At 36.1% G+C, this 16,615-nt stretch overlaps 1 protein-coding gene across 1 annotated transcript in view; it reads right to left on the bottom strand.

The window, feature by feature from the left end:
• The window catches only part of LOC122628691 (eukaryotic translation initiation factor 5B), a 30,091-nt gene that overhangs the window by 334 nt on the left and 13,142 nt on the right, over nucleotides 1-16,615 (bottom strand). Inside the window, exons 12-16 of the mRNA XM_043811220.1 lie at nucleotides 16,512-16,588; nucleotides 16,109-16,316; nucleotides 15,761-15,856; nucleotides 3,499-3,660; nucleotides 1-274 (exon numbers count right to left, since the gene is read on the bottom strand). The exon at nucleotides 1-274 is cut by the window's left edge and continues 334 nt beyond it. Of these exons, the coding sequence (XP_043667155.1) occupies nucleotides 167-274; nucleotides 3,499-3,660; nucleotides 15,761-15,856; nucleotides 16,109-16,316; nucleotides 16,512-16,588 (651 nt within the window). The 3' untranslated portion in view covers nucleotides 1-166. The remainder of the gene's footprint in view (nucleotides 275-3,498; nucleotides 3,661-15,760; nucleotides 15,857-16,108; nucleotides 16,317-16,511; nucleotides 16,589-16,615) is intronic.

Here is a 16,615-nt window from a genome sequence, read left to right on the forward strand (position 1 = left end):
TCCTGAGGACGAAGATGTTATCGTCTAGCGTGCTATACTATCCCGCTTTAATCGTCGTATAATATAATACCACTGTGTTCGATATTGCCTCGTTGTCCCTAAGAATCCGGCCCACGGTATTTTGGTATGTTCGCGCGCGAGGATCATCGCGAACTTCTTGCGAGTCCTAGAGTATTTGGAAGAGTTTCTTCAGTTCTACCATTAATTGCCAATCGGTTTTCAACAAGTCGTCCCTGAAATAATCCTTGCAGGCGTCTATACTTTGTCGGCTTATCTGTAACCAGAAAGAAGAAAACAAAGATGGAAAATGATTAAAAATTATGAAAAGTAGGATAAAAAGGATAAAATGCAAAATGAGAAAAGAAACAAAAAAAAAAAAAAAAAAAACAAAAAAAAACAAAAAAGAAAGAAAAATTCAAGAATTCGCCGAAATATGTTTTCTCTTCCTTTCTCTATTCATCTTTTCTCTTTCCTTTCCCTTCAACCTTCACCCCCACCACCAATACCAATACCACCCTTTTATCAAACTTTTCGAATTCGCTTTTCGCCAAGCGAGAGAAAGAGAGAGAAAGAGACAGAGAGATGAGCTCTCGCAGCGCATACGGTTCATTCAGTAACGTGACGCTTTACAACTGTTTCCGCCCCCACTCCCGGCCGGAAGTCCCGTTTCATTCATGGATCGGTCACAATGGTGGTTTTACGCAGCCACGCCCCTTCTCCCCCTCTTCCTCCCGCCTCAGCCCGCTCCGCGCTAGCTCTTGCTCGCTCCCCACCACTCTTTCTCTCTCTCTCTCTCTCTCTCTCTCTCTCTCTCTCTCTCTCTCTATCTATCTATCTTTCTATCTCTCTTATTCGTTCGTACCTTCTCGCTCGACGACTACGACTATGACTACGACTACGCGAGCTTTCGAACGTGCAGATGTCTTCCATGAAGAAGAAAGACAATGTGGAACATCAAAGTGATAAATGAGAGCTAAGAAGATGTCACGAAACAGACCTTTTTCTCTGTCTCTCTTTTTCTTTCTTTCTTTCGCTTTCTTTTTTTTTCTTTCTGTCTATGTCTTCGTCTCTCTTCCATTTATCATAAAATTCATTCGATCGTGTCACAATATCGATAGGAGCACAAATTTGAAAATCCTGAGTCGTGACAAAAAATATATGTATATAAGTCGGATAACAACGCGATATAAATCCTAAGACGATAAATCAAAAGATCTTTCCTCCCGTCCGAATAAATTTGATCCCTCCCACTCTCGCGTTTATGGTTAACGATCGTTCCAAGCTCGGACCAATCGTGATGGATAATATCTAATCGCTTTGATCTTAGAAAAAAAATTGAATCTTTACCGTTATCTAAAAAAAAAAAAAGAGAGAAAAAAAAAAGAAAAAAAAAATATGAACTTTTATTATTACATAATCGGTATAATGATAAAACGGTGTTATATGACAGGTGTTATAATCGTCGGTTCTGTCCGTTTCTCCTGTCAGATTAAAATCGATTCAACTGTAACGAATCTAACCAAAAATAGTCAAAAGAAAATCCGATTTCCTTTAGGACTTTGATCGACACGAGCAAGACAGAGAAAAGAGAAAAAAGAGAAAGAGGGGAACGTATAGAGAGAGAGAGAGAGACAGAGAGAGAGAGAGAGAGAGAGAGAGAGAGAGAGCAAGGGAGAGAGAGAGAGAGAGAGGGAGAATATTTGGAGACCCACGTAATGGGAGAGTGTGTGTATACGCGCTAGGAGGGTGCGAAGTCGTCGCACCACAAATCATCGTGGGAACAAGGTACTTCCGGAATTGATTCTACGAACCAAACGGTAACGACGACTTCCGCTCGCCTAGCGAGCGGCACAAAGGTGCCTGAAGCACGACGAGGAGGAGACGTAGATACCGAATGAGGGGAGGGAGGTGGGGGAGTGGAAGGGTAGAGAGGGAGAGAGGTTAGAGGACAAGGGGGAAGAGGGACGGGAGAAGCAGGAGGGAAGAGGGCTCGAGGATAGAGGTAGAGGAGAAAAAGAAGAGTCGACAGAGAGAGTTAGGCAGACACGCCACATGTACCCTTTCTCTCTCTCTCTCTCCTTCTCTCTCTCTCTCTCTGTCTACTTGCTGCATCGAAGAAGCGACGTGGTACCGTTTTCTTCCTTGGGGGACCTTGGGAAAGGGGGAATAATGATGAAGAAGGAGAAGATGGCAAAATTGTTGGCTCTCCGATCGAATGTTTTTCGCACTTTCTTCTATCTCTCTCTTTCTCTCTCTCTCTCTCTCTCTCTCTCTCTTTCTTTTTCAAACGTTCAAGGACACGTAAAATAAACGAAATTAAACGAGTTAAATAATGATAATGACGATGATGATGATAATGATGATGAAAAGAGGAAAAAGAAGAAAAGAAAGGAATAGAAGAAGAAAAATATAAAGTGAAGATTGTCGGGATGATTTCCATGAAATCTAATAAGTCGAACAAAGAGAAAATAATAAGACAGATACATAAATATATATATATATATATATATATATATATATATACATATATACACATAGAAAGAGAGAGAGAGAGAGACGTCCATTCGTCATCGCGGATTCTATGATCGGTGCTGATTACGATCGGCATTCGCCGCATGGCGCATCGGCGGCGACTCTCTGAGATCGATGAATACACCTTCCTTCATCGTCCATTTCGTATACCTGATATTAGTATAGGGTTTGCTTTTTAGATCACGTGTACTCGTCTTTCAACTTGCCAATTAGGAAGAAACTCGTATCGACTTTTCATCTTTATCGAGCCATCACCGCCTTCTCCCCTGCATACTTCATCCCTCGTTTATCGTTGTAGATTTTTTAGCTGATATCTATTATCTCATAAAGGATTAAAAAAAGAGGAAGATAAAAAGAAAAAAAGAAAAAAAAAAAAATATGAAGAAGATGACGATGACGACGTCGATGAGGACGATGACGATGACGAAGAAACACAGAGAGAAAAAAAGAGAGAGACAGATAATAACTTGAAGAAGGTGGAAGAGGGGTAAGGAGGGGGAGGGAGAGAGAGAGAGAGAGAGAGGAAAGGGACTCGTCGAGCTTCTGCGAAGACCGGAAGCCGCTGGCGGACGGCTGATCGCCACCGGACGTGCATCTTCCTTTTTTGATACAGATCTTGCATACTAAGTCGAATTTGCACCGAGCCAAAGCCTCGCCTCTTTTTTTTCTTCCCCCACCCCTCCCCCTTTTTTCGTTCGCCCTCCCCTTCTCCCCCTTTTCCCCTCCCCTACCCCACTTCGCGTCACCGTGTATTCTTTTTCTCATTAATAACGTTACATCTTTCCCTGATATCGCTAATATCGGCATTTTTTTCTTCCTTCCTCTTCCTCTTTCTACCTCCCCCCCCCGCCCCCCCCCGCCATCTTTACCGATATCCTATCTGTTCTTTTGCTAAAAATTTAGACGCAACGATATCAATTCATTCGTTTGGAAATAGAGTTTTGAGACAGAGACGAGGACTCTCACCTTGCTAACGACGAAATCCTTCTCGTCGAAATGGCGGCCAAACATTTTCGGTGCCTCACCTGGTATCGGTTCGATCTTGATACAAACCTCTTGTCCTTTACGAGCCGATTCCACCGACTTGTGATTGTATTCTATACTTGATACAATACCCAACTCGACGAACTGAAAGAAAAGAGAAAATAATATGCAAGATTAGAAATGTCGATTGAACGAATGAGAAATGTAAGATAAATTCGTGTCTTCTCGATCTTGAATTGGTTTCAACGAATAAAACAGAGAGAACGAGAGAGAGAGAGAGAACGGAGCAATACATTATAACATTTCTCTCGCGATCTGCGTAAGCGTAGCTGTTTTTGTTTTTACCGAGGACGACGCCTTCCAACATCAGGTTAGCGGAAACGAGCAGAATTATGCGTTTCCCTTCAGTTATGTACAGATGCACATACATACATACATACATACATATATATATACAACGTATATACGTACGTCATACTCGTAAAAGAGAACAAGAAAAAAAGCAGAAAAAAATTAAATAAAAAAAAAAAAAAAAAAGTAAAGAAAAATAAAATAAAAACAAAAAGTAAAAAAAACCGATAAATTATCTTCCATTTTTATCGTGACAAAATTTGTCAGTCGTTCGTGATAAGAGTGAAATAAAAAAATTCTTAATATTCATAGAGGAAGTTCCATTTCCAAAGTTTCTGATTTTGTGATCGTTCGGAGAAGGTTGGTGTTTTAGCTCGTGCGTCGGAAAGATACGGTTGAAACACGCGCGCGCGCTCTCGCGCACGAGAGAGAGAGAGAAAGAGAGAGAGAGAAAGAGAAAGAGAGAGAGAGAAAGAGAGACAAGGCAAGGTGTAAAAAAAGGAGGAAGTCTGTGGGCAGTACATGGTACGGCCCGTATGGGACTAGTCTCGCAGCCAATCGGTGGACAATGACCGCTCGGATATGTCTGCTCGTGTATTCCGAAACCCACGCTAAGAGCAACGCTATGCCCACTCGATCGTATTCGGTTTGAACGCATTGCAAGAACTTCTTGGTTCGTTGCTAAGGTGCACCTTCCTTCTCTCCTCTTTGTCCTTACACCCAACTTCGCTCTTTTACACTATTACTTCTTATCTCTTTCCAATTCGAGATAGAGAAGCCTATATGAACCGGTCAACTGTATTTTATTGTATTTTATTTTGTTTTGTTTTATTTTATACATCTCTTTTGTTTTCTTTCCTTCTTTCTTTCTTTCTTTTTTTTTTTTTTTTTTTTTTAATATTTCCTTTTTACTTTATCCTTCTTTTTTTCCTCTTTCACGTCCAACGAACGTAAAATTTATAGTGGATAAATATATCGACGCAGCTGGATCGTACCAAGTTGATAAGCAAAAAAGTTGATTTATAATCGTTATAAAGTAGACTTTCCTTTTATTTTATTTTTTTTTTATGAAATATGATATTTGTTTTAAGCAATAAAAGTGCAATATTATTGTAATAAAGTTTTTAATTTTTGACAACAGATTATTTGTTGATCAACTCGCGTTCTCGGTTTAACCCGAAGCAATGTGACTATGGATCAATTCGATTTAAATCGAGTATCATGGATCTACGGATCAATTCGATCTAACTCGAATCTATAGATCTATAGATCAATTCGATCTAATACGTATATATGTATCTGCGGATCAACTTATCCACTTGAATCTATGAATCTATGGATCAACTTTAATCTAAATAGAATCTATGGATCTATGGATCAAGTTGGTCTAACTTGTATCTATCGATCTATGGATCGATATAATCTAACTTGAATCTATGAATCTATGGATCAACTTAATCCAACTGAAATCTATAAATTTATGGATCAACCTAATCTAACTTGAATCTATGGATCTATGAATCAACGTAATATAACCAATACTTAAATATTCAAAACCTCAGCGCTAATATACCGATTAATTTCATGATAATAGATATGAAATACGATTTTAAAAATACAGATATATGTTTTTTTATTTTATCTATATTTCATTTTTATTATCAAGATAATTATACAAGTAATCAAACTTATACCATAATATATTATAGTACATATATACTATACTACTTACGTATATATATATAACTATAATATATTATACAAATAATTTACAAAAAATAAATTAAAAATGGCACATATATATATATATGTACAAACGAAATCAAATAAACAAAATCCGTTTGGTATAATCTGAGCAAATCAATGAATAGCCAACCTACTCGCGTCGATAGCAACATACTTTTTCGAGCATGCACGATTCGAAAGGTCAATCGTTCCATTGGCAATAATACCATAGAGTCAAATCTATGCTTTGCAGAGCATTTCGTGGCGAAAGTTCACTGAGGAGGAGGAAGAGAAGGATGAAGATGAGGTGGAGGTGGAGGGAGAAGAAAGAGGAGGAGGAGGAGGAGGAGGAGGAGGAGGAGAAGGAGAAGGATGAAGAGGAGGATGAGGATGAAGATGAGGTGGAGGTGGAGGTGGAGGAAGAGGAGGACGACGAGGACGAGAAGGAAGCCACTCGTTCGCGATAAATGGAAAGAGCAAGGGCTCGTGAACAAGTGGGTGGCTAAGGGATGCGCGCGCACACTTTTCCGTTCGGAGCTCGCACGCGGTTCTCCTTTCTCAAGCCGCGCTGCTTGCTTGTCCTCCCACGTGCCAGCACGAGCTTCAAACGCTTAGGAAGAAATAAATCTAAAGCGGACGCTCTCTTTCTCTGTTTCTCTCTTTCTCTTTCTCCTTTCTCTGTCTTTCTCTCTCTCTCTATTTCTATCTATCTATCTATCTATCTATCTATCTATCTATCTATTTATCTATCTCTATCGCTCTTTTTCTAACCCACGCGAGTCGAGTCGAGAAATGAAAGTAAAGCAAAATATGTATATGTATGTGTATATGTATATGTATATTATTGAAAAGTAAATATCAATTAAATTCTATAAAAATATTGATCCCTTTTAAAATTTTCAAAGTAATTATAATAATATCGATAGATCGATTCGATCGATAATACATACATGTATAATTGCAATACAGGCATAAGTTGTATAATGCATCGTGCGTATATTACAAATGCATTTTTTTTTTTTTGTCGAGTAGAAATATTTTTCTTTTCTTTTTTTTTCTGTTGATACGCCAATGCACACCCACCGGAGTACTCACCGGTGACACTCATCCTCTCTCTCTTTCTTCGTCGGAGTTTTCTCAATGCTAACGTTATGATAGAGAAAGAGAGAGATAGATAGACAGATAGACAGACAGACAGACAGAGAGAGAGAGAGAGAGAGAGAGAGAGAGAGAGAGAGAGAAAGAGAGAGGAAAGGAATCATAGAGACGTAGCAAGCATTGGCGTAATTCTCTATGATACTCTACGATATCACATTGTAACAGTTTTAAAAACGCACGAACGTGCCAATGTTGAAATCTAGTTCTAGTCATACGTTTTAGTCATTCCTACTTACTAATCGCACGTTGGTCAAACAATTATTTTTATATGAACTTTTCGTTGATAATATCACTGCAAGAAAGAAAAGAAAAGGAAAGTAAAAAAAAAAAAAAAAAAAAAAAATGGAGGAAAAAGAATAAAAGAAAAGAAAATTTATGAATCAGATCTAATCAATGACGAAACGTGAAATCGACGATTTAGTTTCTACTTAACATCGAGCGTATAACCTTTTTACGAGCTCCTAGCTCGCACTCGCGTAAATCACTCTGATACTTTATGATCACATACCGTAATAGTATGAAAAATGCAAAAAGGTGCGGGACTTCGTTCTATATCTTAATCACAGCTAACCGAATAATGTTAGTCAGAGTTAATCGAATATTGTTGCTCGAATAATTATATTTTTCTATGATCTTTTTGTTGATAAAATTATAATAAAAGAAGAAATAAAGAGAACAAAGGAAAAAGAAAGAAAGAAAAAAGAGAAACAAAATTTATGAATCGGATCTGATCAATAATAACGAAACTTATTAATTAGTTTCTATCTAACGTCGGACGTGTTACCTATTTACGAGCACCGAATTAGATTCTCTAAGAGTCTACAAATTGGTACTTCCTGTTCGATCGGAAGCACGTGTTGGTATTTCGTTATCGTGATAGGAACGAATTCGATACGTATAAAGAAAAAAGAGTTTGGTGAGAGTTAAGCCGAAATCGTAGCAATAGACGTTGGTGTTGGTGTTGGTGTTGGTGTTGGTGGTGGTGGCCGAGCCTCGTACAAACTATAAAGCTTTCTAAATCGGTGCGGGTCACGAAAATATACTTCCGGTTCCCGTCTCGCGTGCTCTCGCTCGCTCGTTTGCTTGCTCGCTCGCTACGCCACGTCTGCCAGTGAGTATGCCAAGAACGACTGACTTTCCCAATTCTTTCGTACCGCGTTTTACATGACCCTGCCCATGTTTGCGAATCAAACACATTTTTCAATATATGTAGATGTCTATATGTCGAATTTTTCGATCGATATTTAAAAGTAGTCGACAATGACAGTCGAAAATGAATTTGTAATAAATAAATCGAAAATAATCGAACGGAATGCAGTTTTGCTCTGAATATCATATTTTCTCTTGCTTTTTCTTTTTTTTTTTGTTTGTTTGTTTGTTTGTTTGTTTTCGTTCTCGAACGATCCCGATAAGATTTAATCAGTTTTAATCGTTAATCCGTTAGCTTGATTTATTTATTACGTATTTACATATGTGTATAAGATGAAATTGAAATTATTTGATTAGGTTGACGTATAAAATCTGTTCTGTATATATTGCATGTTGTCTTGTTACTATATAAAATGTTACGCATGTATGTATTTATGTAGTATTTTGTCTCGTTGCAACATAAAGTACTACATATGTAACATTTAATCTTGTTGCCAGATAAAAAGCTATGCGGTATTTTGTCTTGTTGCTACCTTACACAAGGGTATCATGTAATATTTTATCTTTTTGCTACGTAAAATACATACATACATTCATATGTAGTTATTCTCGAAGTTTAAGTAGCAAACGACAAATATATACATATATATATATATATATATATATATATATATATATATCTTTCTATATTCAATAAAGCAAAAATATAATTAATTTCGCGATATCGCATCTAATTAACATTCGAGTTATTCCTTTCGGTCGATCGATCGTCGCCGTTCGTCGGCATAGCAAAATTAATTGCAAGCTTGAGAAAAACGATCCATTCGACATTGGAAACCTCATATCCGGTCGCGTACCTCGCTCTTCGTCGGACTCTTTCCGCGATAGCATCGTCAACCAGCTGCCTGCCTACTCGAAGAAATGCGAACGAAAGAGAGTGAAACAGAGAGAGACAAACAGAGAGACAGAGATGGAAAGAAAGAAAGAAAGAAAGAAAGAAAAAGAGAGAGAGAAAGAGAGAGAGAGAGAGAGAGAGAGAGAGAGAGAGAGATGTAGTGCCGGAACGGGGCAAAACAGACGTACACAGAAATACATACAGAGGCACTTACTCGCCAACCACATCCCGTCTTTCGGTCTTCCGGTTTGCCTGTACTTTTCATGGAAACGCCTTCTGGCTTCCTTCCGGCCGTATATCATTGCCTAGACGCACGAAACATAGATACCTCTCGTGCCACGCCTTTTCTCCTTCCTCCCCATCCCCTTCTCCTTCTCTCCCACCGTCATTCCTTCCTTCCTTTTCACCCCTCACCATCCCTCTTACTCACTCGCTCACTCACTCACTCACTTACTCTTTTATCCATTCACACGAACTTATATACATCTAAATATATATATATATATATATATATATATTTCTCGCGCGCACAGTCTCTTTCTTTTTCTCTCTTTTTTATGTTCGTTTCAAAAGGACGAAATAAGAGTACCTACTTTACTCACCCGGTAATTATGAATGAAAAGATCGACCATATCGAAAACTACAATCGATATAGGATAATAATAACTTTTTTATGCGATTCACGAATAGCTAATTCTCTCTCTCTCTCTCTCTCTCTTTCTCTCTTCTTTTCTTATGTTTATAATGATATATAAATTTTAAAAACGAATATAAATAGTCGTACACCCACACACAGATTTTTTTTATGAATGGGACAGTTCTCCTAAATAGTTACGGATACGAAGATAGATAACTCTATAGCGGAAAGTTAACTTCTTCGAGTAGGTTCTCTCTCTCTCTCTCTCTCTCTCTCTCTCTCTCTCTCTCTCTCTTTCTCTCTCTTTCTCTCTCTAAAAGTCGTCGAGGCACGAACACCATCATCGCCGCGCCTAATCGAGACTTCCTCGGTCGCTGCTTGGCTTGCCCGAGCAACGACTTTGATCTTTCCCGGACGGAAATTACTCGTCTCCCGTTCTTTAATTTTACGTTTCTTTTTATTTTTTCCACTTGAAAAAAAAAAACGATACTGTTAAAACAATAATATATAAAAAAAAAGAAAGAGAGAGAGAGAGAGAGAGAGAGAAAAAGAGAGAAACGATATAAACTAAAATGATCCAAAAGAAAAAGAAATGATTTTGCAGGACAAAAAAAATATTTGTTCTCTCTCTCTCTCTCTCTCTCTCTCTCTCTCTCTCTCTCTCTCTCTCTCTCTCTCTCTCTCTCTTCTTTTTATCTCTGTCACTATCGTAAAAATATTCTTGCCTATTTTCCTCGTTCCATTTTTTCGTACTCTCTCTTTTTTCTTTTTTGTTTCGTTTCGTTCTATTTTCGTTATCTTCTTATTCTTTTTTTTCTTATTTTTATTTTTACTCTTTTTTTTTATTTTTATTTTTACTTTTTTTTTTTTTTATTTTTTTTTCTTTCCGTTAGACAAAAATTTAAGAAACACTAATCCCGGCCGGATGTAGAATCTCACGGCAGCAGACGGCAAGGCGCTCTCTCGATGTGTGGTAAGGAACGAGCGAGAACGAGCTAAGCGATATAGGTCGGGAGCGGTGAACGGAGCGTGATCGTCGTGAAAGGAAGTCGCAAAGGCTTACGCAGAAAAAAACGGCACACCCGTGGCCGCGTGATGCAGCACGTACCACGCGAATTATTTGCCTCGGTATGCAAGCATTGTTATACCCCGCGCTCGCCTAGGCGCGTCGAATTTCACGGGACCATGGATACATATATATATGTATGTATGTATGTACGTATGTATATATATATATGTATGTATGTATGTATGGTATAACGTGATACTACGATGAAGGGAGGGGGAGGAACATCCGAGTCAGAAAAAAAAGAAATTTACTAACGAATCAAATTTTTTGTTTTTCATATCACGAAAAAACGATTTTTTTTTTTTAACGACTGAATTTTAACGACATTTATAATGACTTATTTTTATCTTTTTTTTTTTTAGAAAGCTAGATAAGATATATATATATATATAAAATATATACATACGTATGTTATATGTTCACATGATTTTCAATGAATCAAATAAGAAGATTAATTATTCCAATAAGTAAACTGATCTTTTTTCTCATGATCATCTTTAGAAAGTTATTAACATATACACAGTATGTGTTTGTGTATATTCATTAGATTTGTTTGCTCCGCGTTAAGTATAAAAATTGATGATCGATATAAGAAAATGATTACTATGGACAAAACGATGACCCTTTGGATCCGATTAATTTTTCAATAGTTTTCATTTCAACAAAGAGCATATTGTTAATTAAAGATTTATATACGATAAAAAGATTTATGACCGATGCAAATAAGTGGATAATTGAAGATGGAATTTTTTTATCGTATCGATTAGAAAATATGAATATTTTCTAATGAATTACGATAAATAAATGATCAGTAGTACGATGAGATCTTTATATCCGAATAATTGACATTTCTTTTTATTTTTATTTTGCTTATTTTTTAAATAACTTTTGATTAGAAAAGATCGTATATATATATATATATAGATCAAATAGATCACCGTATCTATGTGTATAATAAATATATTTGACGTATGTATATGTTCATAAAAAATAAATTGAAAGATTCAATGAATCTTTAAAAGAAAAGAAAATCGTAAATATATTTTTTTCTCTTTCTTTTATGATTTCCCTCCCTCGTTGTTTGTTTCTTTTCCTCCCCTTCCCTCCTCGCCATTTTTCCGTCCTAACACTTCTCTCGTACGAGGACGCATTTCCACGCCTTCTTTCGGAACGTACGTTATCGGCACGTACACGTTGCGCAACGGCCTCGATAGGCTCTTTAACGCCGAACGGATATCCGGCGGATTCTTTTAGCATTGCCGTTTACTTGCCGTTCCCTTGCCGTTCTTTCCTTCGCCGCACATTATCGGTTTCCCTTCTTTTTCTTTTTCTAACTATAATACAACACTCTCTGCCGACAGAGAGACGAGCACGCTCGATGACCCGACAAACGCGAGTCGCGTCGATATCGCGGCCAACCATTCAAAAAACAAAAAGGAACGAACAAAAATGAACGATCGTATGCGTTTCCATTATGTGTGTGTGTGTGTGTGTGTGTATCAAGCATTTCATTCTTAAATTTCAATATGAAAATAGAAGAAAAAAAAAGAAAGAAAAAAAATGGAATAATGTATATTCTTGAACACGTTCATTGACTGGGCAAGTTTAAAGTAAATAATCGTAAATTTGTATCTGAATTTCAACGTGAGGGAGAAATAAAAAATAAAATAAAATAAAATAGAATGTATGTACATCTACATGTTCGTAGGTTCGACAATTTAAAGTGAATTATTAAAATGAATAATTATATGTATATATATATATATATATATATATATATATATGTATATATGTATCAAGACACTTCATTGAGACACTTAATGTTTATTCTTAAATTTCAATATGAAAATGAAAGCAAAAAAAAAGGAGGAAAGAAATGAAATAATATATATTCGTGGAAAAGTTCATTAGCTGAACAAGTTTAAAGTAAATTGTTAAAATAAACAATCGTAAATTTATATCTGAATTTCAACGTGAAGGAGGAACAAAAAATAAAATAAAATAAAGAAATAAAAACAAGTAAAATAAAATAAAATAAAATGTATGTTCGTCTACGCGTTCGTAGGCTAAGCAATTTAAAGTGAATTATTAAAATGAATAATCGTATGCATTTCGTATACATTAAAGCAACGATCACTAAGACACTTTAAATTTATTCTTAAATTTTAATATGAAGGAGAAAAAAAAATGAAGTATGTTCATCGACATATTCGTCATCTAAACGATTTAAAATAAATTATTAAAATGAACAATCGTATGCATTTCGCAAACATTAAATCAACGATCACTAAGCCACTTTAAATTTATCCTCGAATTCCAACGCGAAGAAGGAAAAAAAGAATGAACTATGTTCATTGACTAACGAAATCAAAATAAATTTATTTTTATTACGTGTATAAAATGATAAGTAATTATTAAATTCTTTTCTGAACTTTCCTAAACATTATTTAAATCATTCATTAAATCAATCAATCGAACAAGCTAAAATTCTACCGAACTAATCATTGTCACAGAAATATTTAGAAATTATTTTCATCGTAGTCACAAAGTGTCACGAAACACAACATGATAAGAATTACTATCGTACATCGAAAAAAAAAAAAAAAAAGAAAGAAGAGACCGGATGCAAAATACGGCGACTGTACAATCCTAAACAAATTATTCACTGTACATCGTTTATTCCAACAAACCAAAATTCTATCTAATTGATCTAATCAATGATAAAAAAAAAAAAAAAAAAAAAAGAGAGAGAGAAGAAAAGAAAATTACAAAAAATAAAATAAAATAAAATAAAATAAAATAAAAAAATTACGTCTTGAGAATGATTAGAAATTATTATTTTCATCGTAGTCATAAAGTGTCACGAAACAACATAGTAGGAGTTACTATCGTACATCGAAAGAGAGAGGAAGAGATAGATAGATAGATACATAGAGAGAGAAAGAGAGAGAGATAGAGAGAGATAGAGAGACCGGATGAGAGCACGATATAACTTCCGCTCTTAAGAACCATATATACCAGGCTAAAAAATGTCGGGGTTCCTCTAATTGGCGGAGGAGGATGCCGCGAGGTTAGTCTGCCTACTTCGCGACAGAGTTTCACGAGTTTGCGAAACGTTCGGTTTAAAAAGTCAAAAATAAACTCGCCGGGACACGGCCGACCAGTCTGGGTTTGGAGTTGCGCGTGGGCCAGAGCTACATACGTGGTCGGAGTTGCTTTCTACGAGATACATATATACTCACATATACGCTTCGGGAATGCCCCTTATACAGAAGCTAGAACAGCTTTATAACTTTGATCTCTCTCTCTCTCTCTCGCTCTCTCTCTCTCTCTCTGTGTTTGTCTATCTATCCGTCACTGTCTCTCTAAACGTATTCATAAAACGATATTTATATATGACGACAAGCTTACCAGTAATCGCTTTAGTTTGACTAATTACTTATTTAAAATGCAATATTTTTTTAGTCAATTATTTCATAAAAATTATTCAGTAAGATCGTATATGTGTATGTATATATGTTTTTTTTTTTTTTTTTTTTTTTTTCTTTCAATGAAGAAGTGTACTACTTTTTTTATATCAATGATTCAAAAAATGAGAATTATTTTGTTCGATTAAATCGTAAAAAGAATTCATCGAAGTAAGAAAATAGAAGAGCCGGTCGAGAAATTTTCTGGCCGATTTCAAAACGTTTCTTCTATCTTTTCTCGGCTAACTTTTATTTTCAAATCGCGCAACTACAATTTATAGGCTTGGTGATGTCGAGTGGGTTACGAAAAACAAAAAATTTACATTAGAAAGGTCTCGAGAAAGGATTAAATTGATTTTACAAATGGCGGAATCAACTTCTTTTTTCTCTCCACCCGTCCCTCTTCTAAGTTAATATAGAATTTATTAAAGTTCTTTCGCGTTTACACTTAAAAAAAAAAAAAAGAAGAACAAGAAGAAGAATAAAGAAAAAGTAGGAAAAGAAAAAAAAAAGAATTTTCTTTTTTTTTTTTATTTTATCGATCATCGGACAATGTTCTCGTTCGTTTTAAGAAATGACCGCTCTATTATCTTTCTCTGTTTCTAAAGAAAAAAAAAAAAAAAGAAAAAAAAAAGAAAAAAAAAGAGAGAACGATTATATTTCTTCTTTCTTTTCTTTTTTTTTTTCTTTTCACGATTTTCTCTTATCTCCTTTTCGAAGCTTGGGAATTCACCGGGTGCGGGTCCGAACGCCTACGAAATCAAGGCTAGGCAACCTGTAACACTCGCACGTTACCGCGTAAGGTGAGGCCAGAGGGATCGACTACCCACTATCTTCCTCCTACGAGGAAGAGAAAGAAACTTCGAATAGGGGACCGCGCGGATTCGAGTCTAGTTGAGTTGAATTGAGTTGGGTTGAGTCAAGTCGAGTCGAGTCGAGTCGAATCGAGTCGGTACACAGAGAGAAACGTCCAGCCGTTTGATCGAGTCGATCGATCCAACCAACTGGATCGCCCATATACCTTGTGGAGGAACGAGTTCACCTACGCTCAACAATGATCACGGAGAGAGTATCCAACACCTTCCTACTCTCCCCTTCTTCTATATTTCCATTTCCATTTCCATTTCCATTTCCACTCCTCTCATCGTTGTTCTATTTCTCTTATTTCATCTATTTTATATATATATATATATATATAACAAATATTTATTTTGTTTACATATATATATAATTTATATATATATATATTTATATATAATAAATATGTATTATATATATGTATATATAATGTATTTCAAAATAAGTTGAAAATTCGATCGAAAATTCGTAGGTATATACCAATTACAAAAAAGAGTACTGGAGTAAGCAAACGCGATGGAAAAAAGAAAAAAGAAACAGATAAAGAAATAATTCCATAGCCTATCAAACCGTAGTAGTTCTAATATAATAGTAAACACAACGCGAATACTTCGAATCTCCCACGCGAATCTTTCGCGAAAAGATTCTACCTACGTTATTCGTCACTACCAGACTGGCCTCTCACTCCCTTTCTCCTACGTCACATTTGTATACGTTCGTAGTTGTTGAGAAAAAAAAATATATCAAAAAAAAAAGAAAAGAAAAAAATACAAGAAAAAATGAAGAGGCTAGAAAACGTTTAAGAGTTCTCTCGACACTTAACAAAAATCACAGTCTCTACAATTAAGCGGAAACAAATTTATATATAAAAAAAAAAAAAAAAAAAAAAGAAAAAAGAAAATAAACAAACAAACAAACAAAATCGAATTACTCACATCTTTACTTGGCACGCAGAGCGGCGTTCCTTCCTTAATGATACCGGCTTCAACCATAACGCCCATCACTATAGGATCTCTTGAATTGAAGATATACTGCGTAAAGAGAAATGAATGAAATGAAAACTGTGAATGACTGACTGACTTACTGAATGAACGAACGAACGAACGAACGAACGAATGAATGAATGAATGAACGAACGAACGAACGAAACTGGATTGTTTTTTATTCCTTTTTTTTCTTTCCATCACTCATAGACATTTCACCCGCAATACGATATACGATATACGATATACGATGTATATGTTTATGTAAGTTTACGATAAACATGTTAATGTAAGTTTTACCTGCGGTAAGACACGTAGTTTGCAAGGAAAAACGGCAATGTGTTTATTCTCGTCTCGCTTGCGTTGTTTCAGTTCCTCCCTGTAGGATGTAAACTTGTCGAACAGGTGGTAGATGATGTCGGCTTGGAAAATCTTAACTCCCAACGAGTCGGCAAGTTCTTGTGCGTCCCTCTCTATCTTTACATCAAACGCCAGAATTGTGGCATATCTGTGCGATAGAGCAAAAGAAAGCGTTGCTTATGTAAAACTCTGTGGAGTAAACTAGCGTACTTCCTTAGTCGATGAAGGAATCGAGAGAGAAAAAGAGAGAGAGAGAGAGAGAGAGAGAGAGAGAGAGAGAGAGAGAGAGAGAATGAAGAAAATGAAAGAAAAAAAAGAAGAGTACAAATTAAAGGATACTCACTGACTGTCGTGTTCAAGCATAATCGAGGCCTTCATCACATCCTTCTTCACGACCGGTCCAATTCGTATACCGGAATACTGTGAGAAAACAAACGAGCAAACATC

This window comes from Vespula pensylvanica, chromosome 4 (assembly GCF_014466175.1).
Source record: "Vespula pensylvanica isolate Volc-1 chromosome 4, ASM1446617v1, whole genome shotgun sequence".
Taxonomy (NCBI): Eukaryota; Metazoa; Arthropoda; class Insecta; order Hymenoptera; family Vespidae; genus Vespula; species Vespula pensylvanica.